This window comes from Eurypyga helias, unplaced genomic scaffold, assembly GCF_000690775.1.
Source record: "Eurypyga helias isolate BGI_N326 unplaced genomic scaffold, ASM69077v1 scaffold12343, whole genome shotgun sequence".
NCBI classification, from domain to species: Eukaryota; Metazoa; Chordata; class Aves; order Eurypygiformes; family Eurypygidae; genus Eurypyga; species Eurypyga helias.
The window spans coordinates 337-18,612 of NW_010239290.1; the positions used below are offsets into that span (position 1 = coordinate 337).

General features: G+C 39.3%; 1 protein-coding gene across 1 annotated transcript; it reads right to left on the reverse strand.

Moving 5' to 3' along the window:
* Nucleotides 1–659: 659 nt before the first annotated feature.
* Nucleotides 660–17,235, reverse strand: LOC104502622 (glutamate carboxypeptidase 2-like; the record flags this gene model as incomplete). The annotated part of the gene is made up of 12 exons (XM_010148100.1): nt 660–727; nt 1,258–1,321; nt 1,609–1,691; nt 3,073–3,192; nt 4,175–4,260; nt 5,324–5,422; nt 7,497–7,590; nt 9,019–9,205; nt 11,100–11,225; nt 13,260–13,361; nt 14,144–14,330; nt 17,127–17,235. Coding segments are annotated over 12 exons (1,325 nt in total), but the record flags the coding sequence as incomplete, so codon positions are not given.
* Nucleotides 17,236–18,276: the final 1,041 nt, after the last annotated feature.

Below are 18,276 nucleotides of genomic sequence, written 5' to 3' on the forward strand. Positions count from 1 at the left end.
CCCACTACCATGGGCATCCTAATAGCTGGACTGGGCAGCCAAGTTTGTTCTTGTTTCTGTCCTCTGGCAAATGGCATTTCTTAATTTTTATTCTTAGAAGGAATCATAGAAACATAGAATGGTTTGGGTTGGAAGGGACCTTAAAGATCATATAGTTCCAACCCCCCTTCCATGGGCAGGGACACCTTCCACTAGACCAGGGTGCTCAAAGCCTCATCCAGCCTGGCCTTGAACACTTCCAGGGATGGGGCATCCACAGCTTCTGTGGGCAACCTGTTCCAGTGCCTCACCACCCTCTCTGAAGAACTTCTTACTGATATCTAATCTAAACCTCCCCGCTTTCAATTTAAACCCGTTACTCCTTGTCCTGTCACTACAGGCCCTTGTAAAAAGTCCCCTCCCAGCTTCCTTGTAAGCCCCCAAGGAACACTTTAACAGGAGTGGAAAAATCCCCTATCCTGAATAGCTAATAATTTAAAGGTATAAACTTGAAATCCCTTTGCCACTCCTGGGAAAAAGCTCCAGTAACTTAATTATTGACTTAAAAGGGGCACTGCAGTTAGAAAAGACAGAAACATCTGACACCGTGTTTTATACATAGACCCCCATCCAGTAAGTGAGCACTGAACATGCTGGCTGAAAATTTCTAGCAATATTACCTCTTTAGTCAGGCTGTACACCAGTCTGTACATCAGTGGCGTGCAATCCACTCGTAGTGTGTAGTTTCCTGAAAAACAGGAAAAAACTATGTATCTGAAGAAGGAAGTTCTACTCAGCTGAAACCTCATGGCATTATTTATTAATAAGATAGGGACTAGGGAGCTACTCCTTCTACAAGGACAAGCTGATTCTTCCTGTAGAAGAGTTCTCCTCCTGTGATCTTGCCAGTGCATTTGTATTGGTTAGGATGAGTTTCAGCCCAGCTTTTGAAGCAATCCTTAAGAGCTTTTTGCATGTCCCCATGTTTATTACACACAACAGAGTTGCTATCGAACTGCTGTCAGGGGCACAACAGTTCTTGTCCTTTCCCATGACCTCCCAAATAGTGTAGCTACTGTGATGGACTTCTTCCCTGAAGCAACAGGAGTATCGGAAAGCACTTCATGATTCTGGGTCACGGTTTCCCCCCACATCTACTCCCGAGCTAATACAGCAGCATTATTACACTGGACCTTTCATGGACTTCCAAGCCAAAATGCCTCCCCACCATCCGTACATACTGTCCCTGTTCTGTAAAACACAAGTCAAACTACGTACCTTCGATGGAGGAATCTGCATTGATGTAAGCCACTCCTCGTGCCTGCAATACTTTGGCATTTTCCTATAAAAAGGAAAAGAGGAAGAAAATGTTAATGAACTTTTTTTCCTGAGAACTGTTTTTCCATTCACAGAAGTAACAACTGTTTTGGAGAAAGACATCATATACTGCAAGGGGCCATATATTCCTGGTAGTTCAAAGGGAAACAAAAGAAAGAGGAGAGAGGAAGAAGGAGAGGGAGAGGGGAGAGGGGAGATTGGAGAGGGAGGAGGAGGGAGTGTTGCTTTCTAGTACAGATTTCTCAAAGATCTGCCACTGTCAAAGTTTCTTTTTTAACACTACTGGTTTACCTCAGCCCACTCTGTCGATCCTAACAAGCCAAATTCCTCTGCATCCCAGCTTGCAAATATCACTGTTCTCCTTGGCCTCCAGCCTGCCATAAAAGACCATGAAAACTGTATTACAGAAATAAAGACTACTTGTTACATGGTAACTGAGATGAAAACAAATGTAATTGGGGGGGGGCGCATCTTTTATCCTGATCTGTGAGGAAAGATGTGTGCTTAAGAAACTTTTAACATCAGCTCCTTCACTAATATAATCTTATTGGTTTATTAATTCTGTAGCAATCTCATTTCTACTTCAATATTGTGCAAAATAATGTATTCTTTTTCTTCTCTAGGCTTTAACTGCAGGAAAATTTTCTAAAATTTAAAACTCTGAACAAGGAAAAATAATGTGCTTGTGCACAAATTCTTGAAAGAAAGCTTTTCTACTCTTTTTGCTCTGTTCAATTCAGTACACCTTATATACCAGCGTCTACTTTGACAGAGAACTGCTTGGCATGTTTTCATATCTATCTTTGACCTGTGTCCCAAAGGCTGGATTTCAAAACCTAAGGAATTCCATGTAACTTTGACCTTCAAAACAAAGATCTTTCACTTGAAGTTCTGCATTCAATTTAAACCCTGGCCAAATGGAACAGTCTCTATTGCTCTGCCCCTGTATCTTTGCCAAAGTTTTCTTTGAAGCTACTGGAACCTTTTCTTTTTTGCTTTCTTTTTTACTTTTCTTACAGTTTGCATTCCCAAAGACAGTTTCCCCTGATATCCAGTATGTCAACAGGTTTAAAGCGTAATGGGTAGGCAAAGCAACCTTCTCTAGCACAGTATTTGAGCAATGTCAGAGCTGCTTTCCATGGCATGTCAGATACAGAGATAGCATTTGCTCTGACAGCAGCAGAAACTTGGTACAGTTGGCATTTTTTCCTATTCTAATGTAACTAGGCATGAAGTATTTTAACCATTACCTCCATTACCTCCATTACCTCCATTACCTCCATTACCACCATTACCTGCACAGCTCTTTCTCTACACTGCACAGACATGCTTTATTTGCCCTTGTGTTTGTCTCCAAACTACTGCCAAGGGCTGAGAAGGTTCTCAGTGTTGTGCCAATGAAGCCTTGATCAGTTCACCCCTTTATCAGTTTTATAGGACCATTGAAACAGCCAGTCTGACCAGCCTGATCTGTGTCAAATGCACAGTAATCAATTGCATTAAATGTCATATTTATTTCAGTATCCCACATTTCGTGTTATGTTTCCTTTAGGTGTGCTTTCTCCTGAGTAGAAGTACCGCACATATACCGAGGATGTAACTGGAACTAATTAACAGCTGCAGATCAACATGCTTATTTGAGAGAATGGTGAGATACACACGTTTATTCTTAAGCATATGCTTAAATCCCAGAGAAGTCAGTGGGCACTGCTGTGAGCAGTGATTCCGGTGTGCTTTGTTCTTTCATTACATTACCTTTCCTCTTCAGTTTTCCAAAGCTCCTCACAATCTCATGAACTACAGCTGCCCCACTCTGAGGATCAATGCCACCAAATACCCATGAGTCACGGTGGCCTCCCAGGATGACATACCTGTCTAGAGAAAATAATTATGGAGGCTTACTTAGAAAAAACTTTTTTCCTGCCATAGGAATTAATTGGAAGTAATATCTAAATTTCCATGTAGGTGTCAGGCAACAAAGCTTAATAGTTTATAGTATACGTGACAGAAAGGCAAAAGACATTTTAAACCTCCAGAGACATTTTTCTGCATTTTCTGTCAGTGCTAACTTGATCCCATGAGACTTAAAACCTCCTAAATCCCATAATTTCACTTCTATTATTAGAAACACTGCAGCTTTCCTCTGAAGGCAGAAACATTTTTCCATATTTTACAACAGTATGTTTCATGGTAAAGCTGATCCACTAATTATATTTGCAGAGCATGCCAACTCACAGCATTAAGGTGTGCTAAATGCAGTAGTTCTCTGAAAATGTATGTAGTCAATCATAAAAAGGGTTGTCCAAATCATGACAGAGATGTGATTAATAATATCAGAGTCAGACTAGACCTCTGTGCTACTGTAACACAGTTAACAGTTGTGTTTCAAGCAACAGGGAAGTGCTGCAGTTACAAGTTAAATGATGTCATCACCATCCTAGGGATGTCTATATACATGGGTTTTTAGAGTGTAAAATTGCACTAGTTACAAAAGACTATAAGACAGGCAAAAAGTCAGTAGTGGTGGATATGATGTCTTCCATCGGAATGTAAAATCTATTCCCATGTTAGTAGGGAAGAATATCCACTTCAGAATATTCTTTCAATTGCAAATTTACTTGCCTGAAGATAAATATTTCTGTTTTGGTTATGACTCCCCCTTGAAAATCAGCTTTGCAGTGAGAGTGCTGACATACCCTGAACCATATGAAAGCTGATGCAATAAATATTTTAACAATGATGAACATGTAGTGCAATATTTCAGAGAAAACTATATTCCTCATTTCCCCCCTGTAACTATGAAGTGCATGTAGGGGTCACTGCAAGCTCACGTTACACTGAAGACAAATGATTTTACCTGGTTCCACTCTGCCTCTGATGGTACCAATCACATTGTAAATCCTCGTTATTTCATTGTGGCTCTGAATGTGCATTTTCACCTTTCTAGTGTATCAGAAGAAAATCCAAAAAGAAAATCCACCAGATTAGATAATAAAACATCTTGACACCTTTCAAAAGTATACAATATAACTCGTAAGGAAAGCATTTCAGCCAAATTTACCCTCCATTAAACCAAAGCAAAGCTGAAAAGATGTCAGGGTAGGTTTTTTTCTGGATTTATACTTGGGCAACCAAGAACAGCATTTAGCTCTTGAAAGCTATGTATTGTCATTGATGTCAGTAAGATTTATATGGATAACTGGCTCAGAGCTCCAAATTTAAAGATTTTTTGCTAGCAGCTAGTTTTAAATGTGGAAGAGTGAAAGAAAAATGAAAACTATTTGATGTTAAAAAGGTAAATAATCATCTAGATGTTGGTGCAAATCAGAAATTACTCCAGCAGAGTCGAAACTGATGTGGCAGCTCAGGCAGCAGAAAATCAGACAACTGGAGTTTTTATCTACAACACAGCTGGAGGTGCAACAGCTCATCCTCAAGGGTTGCCAGTATACTTTTCAGAAAAGATTTTTCATGTGGTATGACTAAGACATAGGGATAACGTCAAACGGTTCATTTGAAGTCAGTACAATAGCTCAGCCAATACTGAAACACATGGACTTTAGTCATAAACTCTAATTACTAAATCAGTTTAAAAATAATTCTAAGCAATAAAAATGACATTGTAGTTAAAGTGCTTTTTTCTAGAAGACTTGACTTTTAAGTTAATAGTTTTTATATGAGGCAATAGGTAAGACCAGTAGCTGGACCCATATGAATTCAATAAAGACAGTGCAAAAATTCAGTTCCCAAAAATAATCAGTCTTATCAAATAATTTGTCAACGGGTAGATGCTTTTCAAATGAAACTACCTGGAAACTAAAGCAATTCAGTCATATCCATCCACTGAAGATGTAAAGCATGCACTGAGCACCTTTCAGCCCAGGAAATGGTCATGATCAAAGGAATTAATCAAATAGCCCCAACTACTCTACCTGTGGTCAAATGCTACTGCTCTGCCTGTTTTTCTCTGATACTAAGCATGCTTTCCTTATGAAATAAAACTGACCTTGTAGAGTAATTTGCTGTGAAACCAGGACCAACGTTGTAAGAGACATTCAAGTTTCCTTTCCAGCTACTATGCGGTGGTGCATACCCTCCCATATTGCTATTATGAAAAAAAATAAAGTATCATTATTAGTTACAGACATTTTACCATAGCACCAAACATAGACGAGGAACCAGGAACCACACTTTGTTAGGTCCCACACACAAGAGACCACAGTGATGGCCTTTGTCTTACATAATTTATACCACAGGAGAGTATCTGTCTTTTTAGCCACATTAATACCAGTAAACTAACACAGGAATAGTCCTGGGCATTGAGATCAGCTTGGAATGGCCTACAGCCCTCCTGGAAAAGAGTGTTGGCCTCCAAAGGTTTTGCATACCAACTGCCCCTTGTAAACTGTCACTAGAACTTTCTACTGCCTTGAACTGCATTTGCAACAGTTTAGCAGCGTAGCCAGTTGTCCTCCAGGGCCAGTCCCTGGCCACCGTTTTGTCTAGTAGCAGAGACAAGAGTTGATGTGTTTCAAAGATGTCTAAGACTGAGAAACATGATCAGTCCAAGCCACCATTTCTTGTTCTGTTGTCAAAGGCGAGATACCTTTTTCTCAGTTAACACAACTGCAAATGCAGTAATCCAGTGGATTACAATCACCCATATTTACCTAGTCTAAAGAACTTATATTTTTGACATGAACTTGTGAGAAACATTCAAAACATATTAAAAAATATGCTGGATGTTCTGGTTCTTATTAGGCAAAATATATATATTGCAAATGCATACTTCAGTCAAGTTTTGTTCCACAGAACACTTCACTGCATGTCTTCAAGTCCTCTGTTTATTTGTTATATAAAAATATAATAACAGGTATAACTAGAAGTGATGACTTCACAAGATGAAAGTGAAAACAAGAATGCAGTATTTTTAGAGGATTTAGATCTCATTCATAATTATTAAAATCAAGTTCTAGAATTATTTACAACTTACTGAAGAGAAATATCTAGCTACATCACATTTATACAAATTAATCTGCTCTACCACTACTAGTTGTCAGTGGAAAAAAGAGTCTTTACACCTATATAGTTATCACTGTAACAGGGATGACCATAAAGTTTTAAAGAAGACAGCTTAGAGATATAATAGTCCATAAAAAATTTGGGAAGAATTAGGAAAAACACTAGAACAGTGCTAATGAACATCAGGTATGCAAAGACACCAAAGGCAGTAAAATTCTGCCTCATATAAAAATAAATACCTTCAATACTTAAGAGGAAACCTGCATATAAAACCAAAATAGGATGGGTTTTTTTACTCTGTATTTAGAGGCATCACACTGAGCAGAATGATTGCTCACATGATTTAGATGTAAAATTCCTACACTAATACGCACCCAAGTTTATGTTCACTTCTGCCCTAAACACCTGTGTACTGTTGCCAACCCTGGTATATCCTGCTCTGTATCTCTCCAGCTGATACACATGATTACTGCTACATTTTTAGGAGAATAATACACCTGACAACTCAATCCCATGTTAGTTTTTTCAGAGAACTTATTTGATTTTTTAAAGTAATTATGAATTTGGCACAGCTGGCAAGCTGGTAGCCAGTCTTCATGTCACCTGCATGTGTAGTAAGCACATTTACATGCAGAAGTCTCTTAAATCCCCTGTAATACTTCAGTTTCCCCAGCGTCGTTATACCAGTTCACTAGCAACATTTCATATTTAAGCAACATAGAGCACCTGATGAGAGAAAGCACACGTCTTCATTTACCAGAAAACAGAACAAACACTGTCTCATCAAACAGCCATGGCAAGTATTTTCCTGAAAAAAATTAGTAACTTCATCTGTGGTCTTTTTCAAAAGACACGTTATCATGCCATCCTCGAAATTTTTTTGCCTTTATTCAAACTGAGAGGCACTTTATACCTTCACTATACTTGGCTGATCATGGTACATCAGAAATGACCCTTTCCAGATCACACTGCACATAGCTGATATGTAACAGTAGAGAACACATTCACCTCTTACAGAGAACCTAATGACAACCACACTAGTTCAACAACTACAGTAGAAACACACTGCAAAAGCCTTTTGCCTTTCTTTTCAAATACTCCCGTAACTTTCAGAAACAATCTGCTTAAAATTCCTCACGTCTCACATACACACTTACCGCAGTAATGTCTCAGCATCATGATAGCCAATGGGATGAACTGGAATTCTGGGGAGACCTACACCACTGGCTTTGTCTAATCGGTAGGTGTATTCTGAAAGCACAAGGCAAATATTTTCATATTTACAACTCTCAGAAGGAATCTGTACAGTTCATAGCACAGCCCTAGCACTGTAGGGACAATCATTTCACTTTCCTCAAAGTCAGGCTGACATTTCTTCAGTGACTTCATTCTTTACGCTTTATCCACATGTTTTCAGAGACACACTAACACAGGTTCTCACAGAGTATCTGCAGTCAGGCATTTAGAGCTGGCTGGAAACGTTAAAATTATTTGTTAATTTTTTGTGTTGAAATACTTTCAGGTAAAACTATTTCTATCCATGGAAAAGATCTTCAGACAAGGCCACAGGTAAAGAACAAGTGCAAAGCAGGAACCTGCAGTCTGATGTTTGGAACATTCAGCTGAGAACTAAAACACTTTTGCCAGTTGGTAAGAGGTGCAGATAAAATCTTATACAATGGGCTACTGCATATTCTGTTTTGCTGTTTTTGTGAACAAAATGAAGTCTACATTTTGTTCTGACAAAGCTCAAATACAAATCATGGTTTTTTTACAAACGAGAATCTTAATTTTTCACCACGGGGACAAAATTTGATGTTTGCAAGCCAGCAGGTATGGAAAAGAAGTTTCCTCTTTACTACAACATTCACAAGGACCCTTGCTGAGGGAAGCAGACAGGGATTCATCTATGAGATCACCGACTCCAGCGTGAGGAACCAGAAATATTCCTCATGCCAGAAATCTGGCTCCTGCCATGCTGCTGTTGTGAAGCTCAAGTTGTGCTGACTAGAGGCATCCTTCCCCAACACATGGGGTCTGCTTTTCTTGAGATGACTGCCTCCCTCAGATATGCTGCCCCAAGTGCTGGCATGCACAGTTCTTAATGCATTTCAGTCAAAATTATCTGGGGTAGGTGCTAAATGAAATGGCTTAGGCAGAGCATCTGAGGAAGCATGAGGTGAAGGTGATGAACCAGTGAAGAATGGTCATCTTCTCAGGAGCCTCAGCAGCAGCCAGGTCACATGAGAACCAGCATGAAAGATCTCAGCATTGCCAGCAGGAGCTCTTGTGGAGGGAAAGCAGCCCAAATCCTGCAGAAAGGAGAACTGCAAAAGCAAAGAAACCTGTGAGCTGTGCAGACTGGCTCCTTGCTGATGAGAAGCAGAAGACTAGGGCTTCAGGTGCCGAATACCTGTGTCACAATCTCTGGGCTAACTTGGGTGTATCTGTGAAGTTAAGCAGACCAGCACTGCACTGTGCCCCTTAACATCCCCTCACTTTCTCTCATGCACCATTAGCAGATGTGGCTTATGACATAATGCCCAAAGCCGCCTCTTTTGAGCAACAGAAAGACCAAGAAAACATGTGACTTGTTCCAAGGGAAAGAACATCACCATTACCTTCCCCTCTCTTCCTGAAAACAGACCCTCAAAGCATGACTCCTCTAGCATCACTCACCTTTTGCAGGATAACCTGGTGTCAGAGGATCCCCTGCCCCATTCAGGTTTAATACATTCCCACGCTGGGCTCCTCCACCTGGAAGGTTCCAGCCATTTGGATAGGGATCTACTTCTGGGGCACAGTAGTCAGCAGGGTCAGAGTACAGAATAACTCCCTTGGCGCCTGCCAATTCAGCATTCTTCACCTGCAAAGCACATCTCTGGTCCCTATCCAGTCCTTTATAGCTTAACACCAGAGTTCAAGGAGCAAAAGAAAGTATAAATTACTGTGATTATTCTTCAGGGCCTTTTACAATGCTTGGGATAAGTAAAGGGCCCATAACTGTCTCAATTCATAAAATTTCCTGAAAACATATATGCAGATATCAGGTTCCATACGTAAGTAAGAGGTTCGTTGTTGCTTTGAAGTTTAGTTAGGAGATAACTGTAGTAACATGGAAAACATCCCTCACAGTGTTACTACATAATCTAAGTTTGTATTCTGTCATTGAGATCAATACAATTGAATGATTACTGAAATGAACACATCATGGATGGAAAAAACTGTATCACACTGATGCAAATTTATCTTTCAGTCAGTCATGTATTGACCTTACTTACCTAAACGATCTCCTGAACGTATCTCAGGGTTCAGACTATAAAGGAAGATTATTATTGGATAGCTTGAAACTGCCTTTGCTGTGAACAAAACTAGCTCCAAAGTGTGTATCTTGGGCTTATTATGGCAGAAGGACTGACCTGTATGCTGTTTTGATTTTTAAAAAGTGTTCTCATGTGACTTTATAATTGTATAAACCTGCTTGGTAGCAAGTGAGAGAGAAAATATATGTCATTTTGATATCCCAATCTGTTTTGCTGCTAGGTGAGACAGTGATGTACAGTGACTGAGTGACAAGTAACCCTCAACAGTTTTAAATTTGGGTATTCTAATTCAGAAATAACATAGCTTTTTTGGAGAAATACAATACTTGCCTTCAACCTCTATTCTATTCTTGCACAACTTGAGGAAATCAGAAAATGACAGTACAGTGCTCCAGATTTTATACAGGCTACCAAATTATTCAGTATACAGATAGTCACTAGAAATACTACCATAACATCCCTTAGTGTCAATAGGGGCATGTAATTTCCAAACCACAGGACAACTGCCCCTCTGGATGTTAGTAACTCTGATATATTTGTATTTAATTTTAAGGAAAGATTCACAGACAGCGATTACTTCTTCAATTTTTATGTCTTTTCCATTCAGATAGTATTTTAAGGGTGGTAAACAATTTACTGAAAATATTATCTGACCCAAAATATGAGTTACATATCACTTTTCACTGTTGAAAATGGTATGTATGTAAAACAGTTAATCACCCACTTAAAAGCACACAGAAGACTAGTCAACAGCATGTAACAAGACTTGGCATCCCAGTGAGGAGATTCAGTGTTTGATACCCTTAGGTAACTAAGAAAATCAAATTATAGTCCTGCCCAAATTAAGGTCAAACTACTTTTTGTACAAGAGCCAAACACACTTAAATAGATGGTCTGGTACCATCCCTATTGAGGAAATAACTTGAATGTATGCCTGAAGCATACACATGACTATGTCCTTTCCTGTCAGGCCCTGGATCTGCAGACATCTGTAGTTTAAAAATATTTATATGATAGGGGAATTGAATAAACAAATACAGAATTTTAAATTAACAACATACAGGTATAGTCTCTGCCTGGTGTACAGAAACACAATAGAGGCATCTTAAAGCACAGTTGAAACAATAGAGAAGAAGAGTCTAGTTCAGGATAGAGTGCATTATCCAAGAATGTCAGCAATATTTTGGAACAATGTACAGTATGCAAATGAATATAAAAATACATAACATTTTCCAATTTATTTATCTTCCTATAGATGTATTTTATATATATAAAAATCTATCTTTTGTATCTTCTGCTAAACAATCATCTTTGAACACTGCTCCAGGAAAAAGCAGTTATGCTAAAATATCCAGAATACTTGACTAGGTAAGTGTTCCAGTCCCTTGAAATCAACTGAAGGACAACACAAGTAACATTTTTATACAGAGGCATTACCTTATTTCCTCTGAAGATCTTCCCATATCTGGCAATAACAATCTTTCCTGTACAGTTAATTCCCATTTCACGTTCTACCTTAAAGAAGTCTTCAGTGCGGCCATAATTCACATACACTAACTCACCCTGATAGAAAGAGGTAGAATTCAAAACAAGAATGTCAATAAGCATGTCAAGCGGAGAGGTTTAGATTAGATATCAGGAAGAAATTCTTCCTGGAGAGGGTGGTGAGGCACTGGAACAGGTTGCCCAGAGAAGCTGTGGAGGCCCCATCCCAGGAAGTGTTCAAGGCCAGGCTGGACGAGGCTTGGAGCAACCTGGTCTAGTGGAAGGTGTCCCTGCCCATGGCAGGGGTGTTGGAACTAGGTGGTCTTCAAGGTCCCTTCCAACCCAAACCATTCTGTGATTCTAAGAACTTTGATCCATTTCTCCCACTCTGCAGGAAGGTGGCCTACTCGTGAGGGTACAGTTTGCCTGGGATGCAGGTATTTTACAGCCTTCTCCCTTCACTGAACTTGGAGCTTTATGCAGGAATCATTCACAAAGTTAGTAAGCTGAAAGAGAACCTATGACTAATTTCACTTGGCATGTTCCAAATATCTGTCTCCACAGCTTAGTTCTGCTTTTTAACAGAATGGCTTTTAACATAAAATCCATAAACAGGCCTGGGAAAACACAGAAGAGCCCTGAACCCACAAAGTATTCCCACTGCTGAGCAGTATGCATGCTCCCTGCTTGCAGTACAGGTGCATACAGCTGCTCACTGGAACGTGTTGTTGCTAACAACCAGCCAGGTACCTGGAGCTACTGTCAAAGTACTATGCAGTAAGATGAACATAAGCATCATATTTTGAAAGGACAATATGTCCTTTTATCTATTTATTTATGTATCAGAAACAATGTTCTTAAATTTAATTAAAATAAAATAATTTTCTAAAGGAGGAAGCTGCAGCTTTTAAAACTTGTCATTATTATTTCCCATCACCTACAGTAGTCCTCCAGAAACCAAATAAAGCAGTGAAGTTATTCTGTCTTTCTTTGGAGATATTATGCTACAATAGAAAGTCACAATCCATGAATTTTAGCTTATATTATGTTCCAAAATTCCTACTGCAATTCTTAAAACACTGGAAGCTGTCATATCCCACGGTACAGACTATCTGCCTGATTTTCCATGTTCCTTTGAGTATCTGAGGCAAATGAATACAGGATGCCTTTTGTTTTCTGGACTTGCAGAACTTATTAACAAATTTCAGAAAGTACATGACAAATACTGGGCTGTGTGAGTAAAAGCATTGTTAGCAGGCTTCAAAGCCAGATCCAACTTTAAAGCAGAGACTGGACCAGATGACCTCCGGAGGGCCCTGCCAGCCTACATTATTCTATGTACAGACAGGAAAGAGACTGAGAACAACAACAGAAAAATCTAGTCTTACAAAATATTAATTGCACCGCTAACGATCATAGGATAGAAAACTCCCATTACACAGGCCAGCTTTTTAAAAGGAAGTCCTGTCAGCTCGTACCATCTGTACAACAAGATAGAAAGTATTAGTGTTAACCTCAGATCACAGCAACACTTTTACTGCCATCTAGCAATGCTAGCAAAAGCCATTTTCAACCATACTGTGCAGTTATACCTGTCAGGGTGAGCCTTCGGCAAGCAGCCTTTGGAAAATTAGGTTATTCATTTCACTACGTAAATATAACAGTCATCTTATTTGTTCACCAAGATGGGAAACAATGGTACACAGTAATAGAAATACCTGAAAAAGCTTATAGCTGCTGACAACATTCAAGATTTATTACTGTATTTTTAAAGGAAAAGGTAAAAATAAAACCCAGTTCTGACTCAAGCTAGAAAAAAAAAAATGAACATGTATGTGTGACTGCTCAAGTTGAATGTTGCTTCATTGCAAAGCTCCCAAGTACATCAGAGATAGGACATCTTTTCTACTGGTGACATCTCAGTTTTTGAGCTAAAGCTTAAGACCCAGGAATTTCCCATTATTCTATACTGCTGTATGCGATTCTGTGCTATGCTATGGCATTCCATCTTTTCTATTTCTATTATTTCTATTTCTGTCTCTGTTGCTATTACTTCTGTCCCTATTTCTATTTCTGTTTCTATTTATTTCTCTTACTATTCTACTATGTTACCTCCGGCACTCCTTGGGCTGAGAACGCACTGTAAGGTGGCACCACATTTCTAACAGCCTCATATCCTGGAGGAGGAGGCTCAGATAATGATGTGTTGAAAATCTAGAAGAAAAGAAAAAAGGTAAAGCAGGTAATATGAAGAAGAAGTACTGTCTATTCAGGCACATTTCACATGTATTTGCAGTTGAAAGGACTCTAGTTTTAGAACTCTAAGTGAGGAGTGGCCAAAACTTAAGCAAGCATGGGGCACTCCTTTCAATATTCAGGTTTAATGTGTGATCTTACAAACCTCACCTCTACTCTTCACACAGAATCCAGCTTAAATGGACACAAGGTCCCTCAAGGTGGTATCAGTCCAGTAGGTAGCAGCAGGTTAATCATAATGGTAAAAAACGCTTGCATTCTGCTCATCTCTGGGGCTTCTATGAGCACTAGAGCTATCCCGTAATGAACTGATGTTAGTTGTGATTGTGCATTTTGAGGTGTAAACTCTAATCTTCAAGAAAGTGAATTTAGCATGATCACTGATACTGTATAAAGAACCAGTGAAAATACTGATGCTGACCATGGTTGCTTTCCTCTTCCTGAATAACACAACAATTTTAAAACAACTGAATTACATAAAGTATTCCTCTTACATAATTCTCCTTTATTCCAAGTATGTCAGCATGCTATATAAATCAGGGTAATTATAAGTATTCCTAGCACATACATTAAAAAACAAATACACAAAATATAAAAGCAAACTGGAACCCCTGATTTCAGTGAGACTTGGATCAGGCCCCACACCACTAAGAGAGCAGAGGATAGTTTTCCCTCCCAGTCTTCCCAGGTGTATGAAGGTGATTTTGTTCCCTTATTGCAAAAATTGATATTTTGTGTACCTCATTTCCATGCTCATCAATTATTGAGATGTAGTTGGGCTTAGCATCATCAGGGTAAGAGAGCAAGACATCATAATGCACCAATTGAACAGAATCCAAACCAAACTCCTTCCACTCAGCCTGGACTTGTTGTGCCAGGTGCAGATTCTCCTTTGTTCCTGCTAGGTGAGGAAGCTGCGTAAAATTGCTGGAGAAAAAGAAGCAACGAGTCAGGCTCAGGTATTGCAGCTCCAAATCAGAACTTCTCTTAGCCTAGCTGGAAATAAACCCTATAAATATCATCAGATGTACCCAGGCCTAGTAATAACCAAGACTCCTCTGCATCTATACTTTTGCCTGTCTTATACAGAAGTTGAGGGTTTCAGTCTGTCCTGAGCTACCACACATTTGAACCTTCCTTGCAGTGTGGCTTAGCAAGAAAGACATGATGACATCAGCTGGGGGATCCTTTACTCCTTGTCATCTGGGTGACTTTAGGCCAATCATTCCTATCCATAATGAGACTGACCTTCCTGGTGAAGTGATAAAAGAATTGAATGTAATTACCTTTGTGTATTCAATTTAGAAATGTGCATAATTACTCTGACCCCTACTTTTAATTAACAGATTATCTTCTCCTTGGATGCCACTATTTTAATTAATCTTGGCACAAACACTGATTCATGTAAAAGTTCACTGAGAGTGTCTTGTGGGCAAATAGAAAGAGTGAATTCACAGTGGCTTAGGAACAAGGAAGAGAAAAACTCAACAGCTTGTGACTTATAAGAAAAAGTTATCCAGTGTAAATAACAAACAGCGAAAGAAAGCATAAATAGTGAGCAACCCATTGTCAGGAAAAAAAAATATCGTCTACAACACTGAGAAAGCCCAGTGAAGTGAGTTGAAGAAACTCCCAGCTGAATGAGGCTGTCATCATGATGTCCTCATCCCGTCATATGATCATGCCACAGAAGCATGTGTTGCACCAGCTGGTGTTAACGAAGGAAATTGGACCTTCAAAATGGAAGGTGTATAAGGTTGGGAAAATGTTGAATTCTTGCGTTCCAGTAAGAACAGATTAATCAAACAAAACAGTTCAAAAGAACTATACAATTCTGCTTTTGTATCTAATGCTGCTAGATACAACCATGTTCCTCTGATAATGCCAACATCTAGTACCAAGACTGTACTGAAAGTCCCAGCTACAGTGACAGTACCATTTTCTGGGTGACATACTGAACCAAGAGCACAGTTATGTGTTACTGTCAGAGCCCATGGCTGTTTACTGTAAGAGTTAGGAAGGCTTAAGGCTCATGTTTTCATTAAAATTTAATTTATGCAATAACATCTTCCTATATTATATTCCTATTTAAACAAATACTGTGTTTTTCTTAATTTCCTCTTCCAATGAGCTGACTGCCTGTACTGGTAGTTCTGAGTCGTGACTAAGTATCTGCCGTATTTCCCCGCAGAACTGGCCAAGTAACAGTAAATGAGGTACAATGTTTCCTGCTGGCATAGAGACAGGGAGTTTGGAGGGCAGAAAGCAATTCTTTTACAGAGCTGTTAAACAGCAGTTGACTGTCAGAGCCAAAACACAGGTTAAGACTATAAAAAATCCTGAGTCTTCAGTATTCAATGTTTACATAGTTCAGGACATGGCTGTTACGTAGTAAAGAGAACATATTTTCCAGCTAATTTATTTGTAATAGTTTGTGGCAGGTACACTTAAAATTAAATCAGTGGGATTGCCACAATCTTATAAATCAACAACAGTTTTTTGGTAATTGGTTTTGTTGCCAGATAAAACTTCATGCCATTTAATCAGGCTGGGAATTTAAGGCAAACCCAAATTTGTTGACTACTCTTAAAATAACTGATACTAACATTTTCTTTACACAGAAAGTATATTTCTGTCAATAAACTGTGACTTCTGGTCTATTACTGACTGGAATAAATACAGCTATTAACAAATACTACACTCTCCTAAGAGAAAAATAATCTGTTTAAAAGATTCCTAAAAGAAACAAATAATAGTAAATCAGCTTCCTTGTAGTTAAAGCTTCTGTTATAGATACTATAAAATTAATTACAGTAATTAAACCATAATAGATTTTTTAAAATCTGTATTGTCAGCTTCTATTGTCTGAATTTTCAGGAACAAATATCAGCAGTTTTCCTTCTAGGAATTAATAAAAGAAACAGAGTATATTTAAAATCAACTAATTTAAGTACTAAAGGGTAGATGAAATGAAAAAAATATTGGGAAAAAATATGGTCTTAAAAAAGACTAAACATTTAAGACTATTAGATTTATTACAAACAGTCTAATGTGCCATCAGATGACCATCTGGTATCTACTGTGTCTGTTCTAGCTATTCACTATGCAGAGGGAGAGAGCTTGGAAACATATCCTTCTTCATGAAAGTGAGTACAAGGTCGGAATGGTGACAGATTCACACATAAATATGGTCACAGCATGAGAAAGTGTGAAGGGAGAGTAGCAATAAGGTATTAAGGCCTAAGCCATAGGAAGAACTAAAGGCTCGAACACTGGTATAATTTTCTTCTCTTTTACTTTGATGCACCCTGCTATTTTCCATTTAATCTCTCGTGACTTAAGTTATTCATACAGCCTGATCTGAAGTGAATTAATTTCCATAAAAAATGGCGTTAGATAAACGCTGTAAATGAAACAGGACACGTAAGACAAAGGCTGAACCTTTACATCATTGTATAAGCATTCACCAAAACAAGAAATGAGCAAGAGCTTGGCCAATTTTTAATTACTTTAAACAGTGAGATTACTTACAACTCATCTGTTTCCAACACAGGAATGAGGGGAGCTACGGTTGGCTGTTTGATCAATCACAGCTCACTGGGACACATTAGATAAAACCTGTGGCTAAGAACCTGCACACCACCCCCTGTCTAGCTGCATCCTTGGGCTGGTTCCTGCTTGAATATTTTTTTTTCCTAACTGATTAGTCTATGCATTGCTTACTAAAGAAACTGCTTGATGTTTTCAGCTTTCATTTCAGCCATAAAAGCCGCCTTCATGTCCTCATGAGGACTCACCGATGCCTTCTTTTCTGTAGGTTTTGCAAACCAGCCTGTACAACACACCAAAAAACAAGAGTAAAAACACCAGAGCAATATTCCCATAACACACACCATTTCTCTTGGACTTCACCACAAGATTTACACCGTGTATTTTAGAATTGTTTTTAAGCACAGACAAGTAGCCACAACCTAATGCAGGCAGCATGGTGACGGCAGTGGTAGGCCCCCCCACAGTAAAAGAACTTACTTATCAAGGCAGATATTGAGGGGAATAAAATATATTTAGTCATCACAATTATTTTACTCTAGATGCTATGGAGGTTTATTTATCTTCCTTTAGCACCAGAACAACATGCTGTCAGTCATGTCAGTCATATCAGTCACCTCACTAATAAGGCAGCAGCTTTAAAAAATGCACAGAAACACAGACACCCTTTGTAGGGAACATATGTCTTCTAACTACTTTCTCACTCCGTGGTCTGTCTGGCTCTTACTCTGGAATCCTTCCCTTACTGTGCAGGCATTACCAGAGTAAGTGATGAGAGGAACACCTGGCTGGAAAGAGTTTCTGACATCTGTTTTTATCCTTAAATCAGAGATTGGACATGCTCAGAGCAAATGCAGCAGCAGCAACATGTGTAGTGCAAATCAGGGAACTGGTGGGGAGCAGAGAACAGGCTGGCACTGGTCTAGGGCTCAGCAAAAGGCTCTTTCCACATGGGAGAGTAATTCGGTTAAAGCTTCCCAATGGCACGAACCCCAGGTACAAACCAAAAGGCATTTCAAAATACAAGCGGCTCTTCTGTTTTTCTTCCTCCCCCAAACTGATCCTGATCCATCTGTGAACCAAAAGGGAGGTGGGGAAGGGAAATCTCTTGTGGCAGCAACTTGCAGGCTCGCCTGCTTGTGCCGGGGGGGAGGGGGGGGGGGTGCGGTGGTGGGTAGGACGTTAATTAAAGACTATTGCACCCCTCTTGTCAGCACTCCTCCAGCCCTGCATTTATCTTCCCGCCTTGCGGGTTTAGGCTGCTGCGCTTTCAACACGGCAGTGCTGGGGGCTTGTCTTCTGCCCCCTCCTCACGGACCCGGCA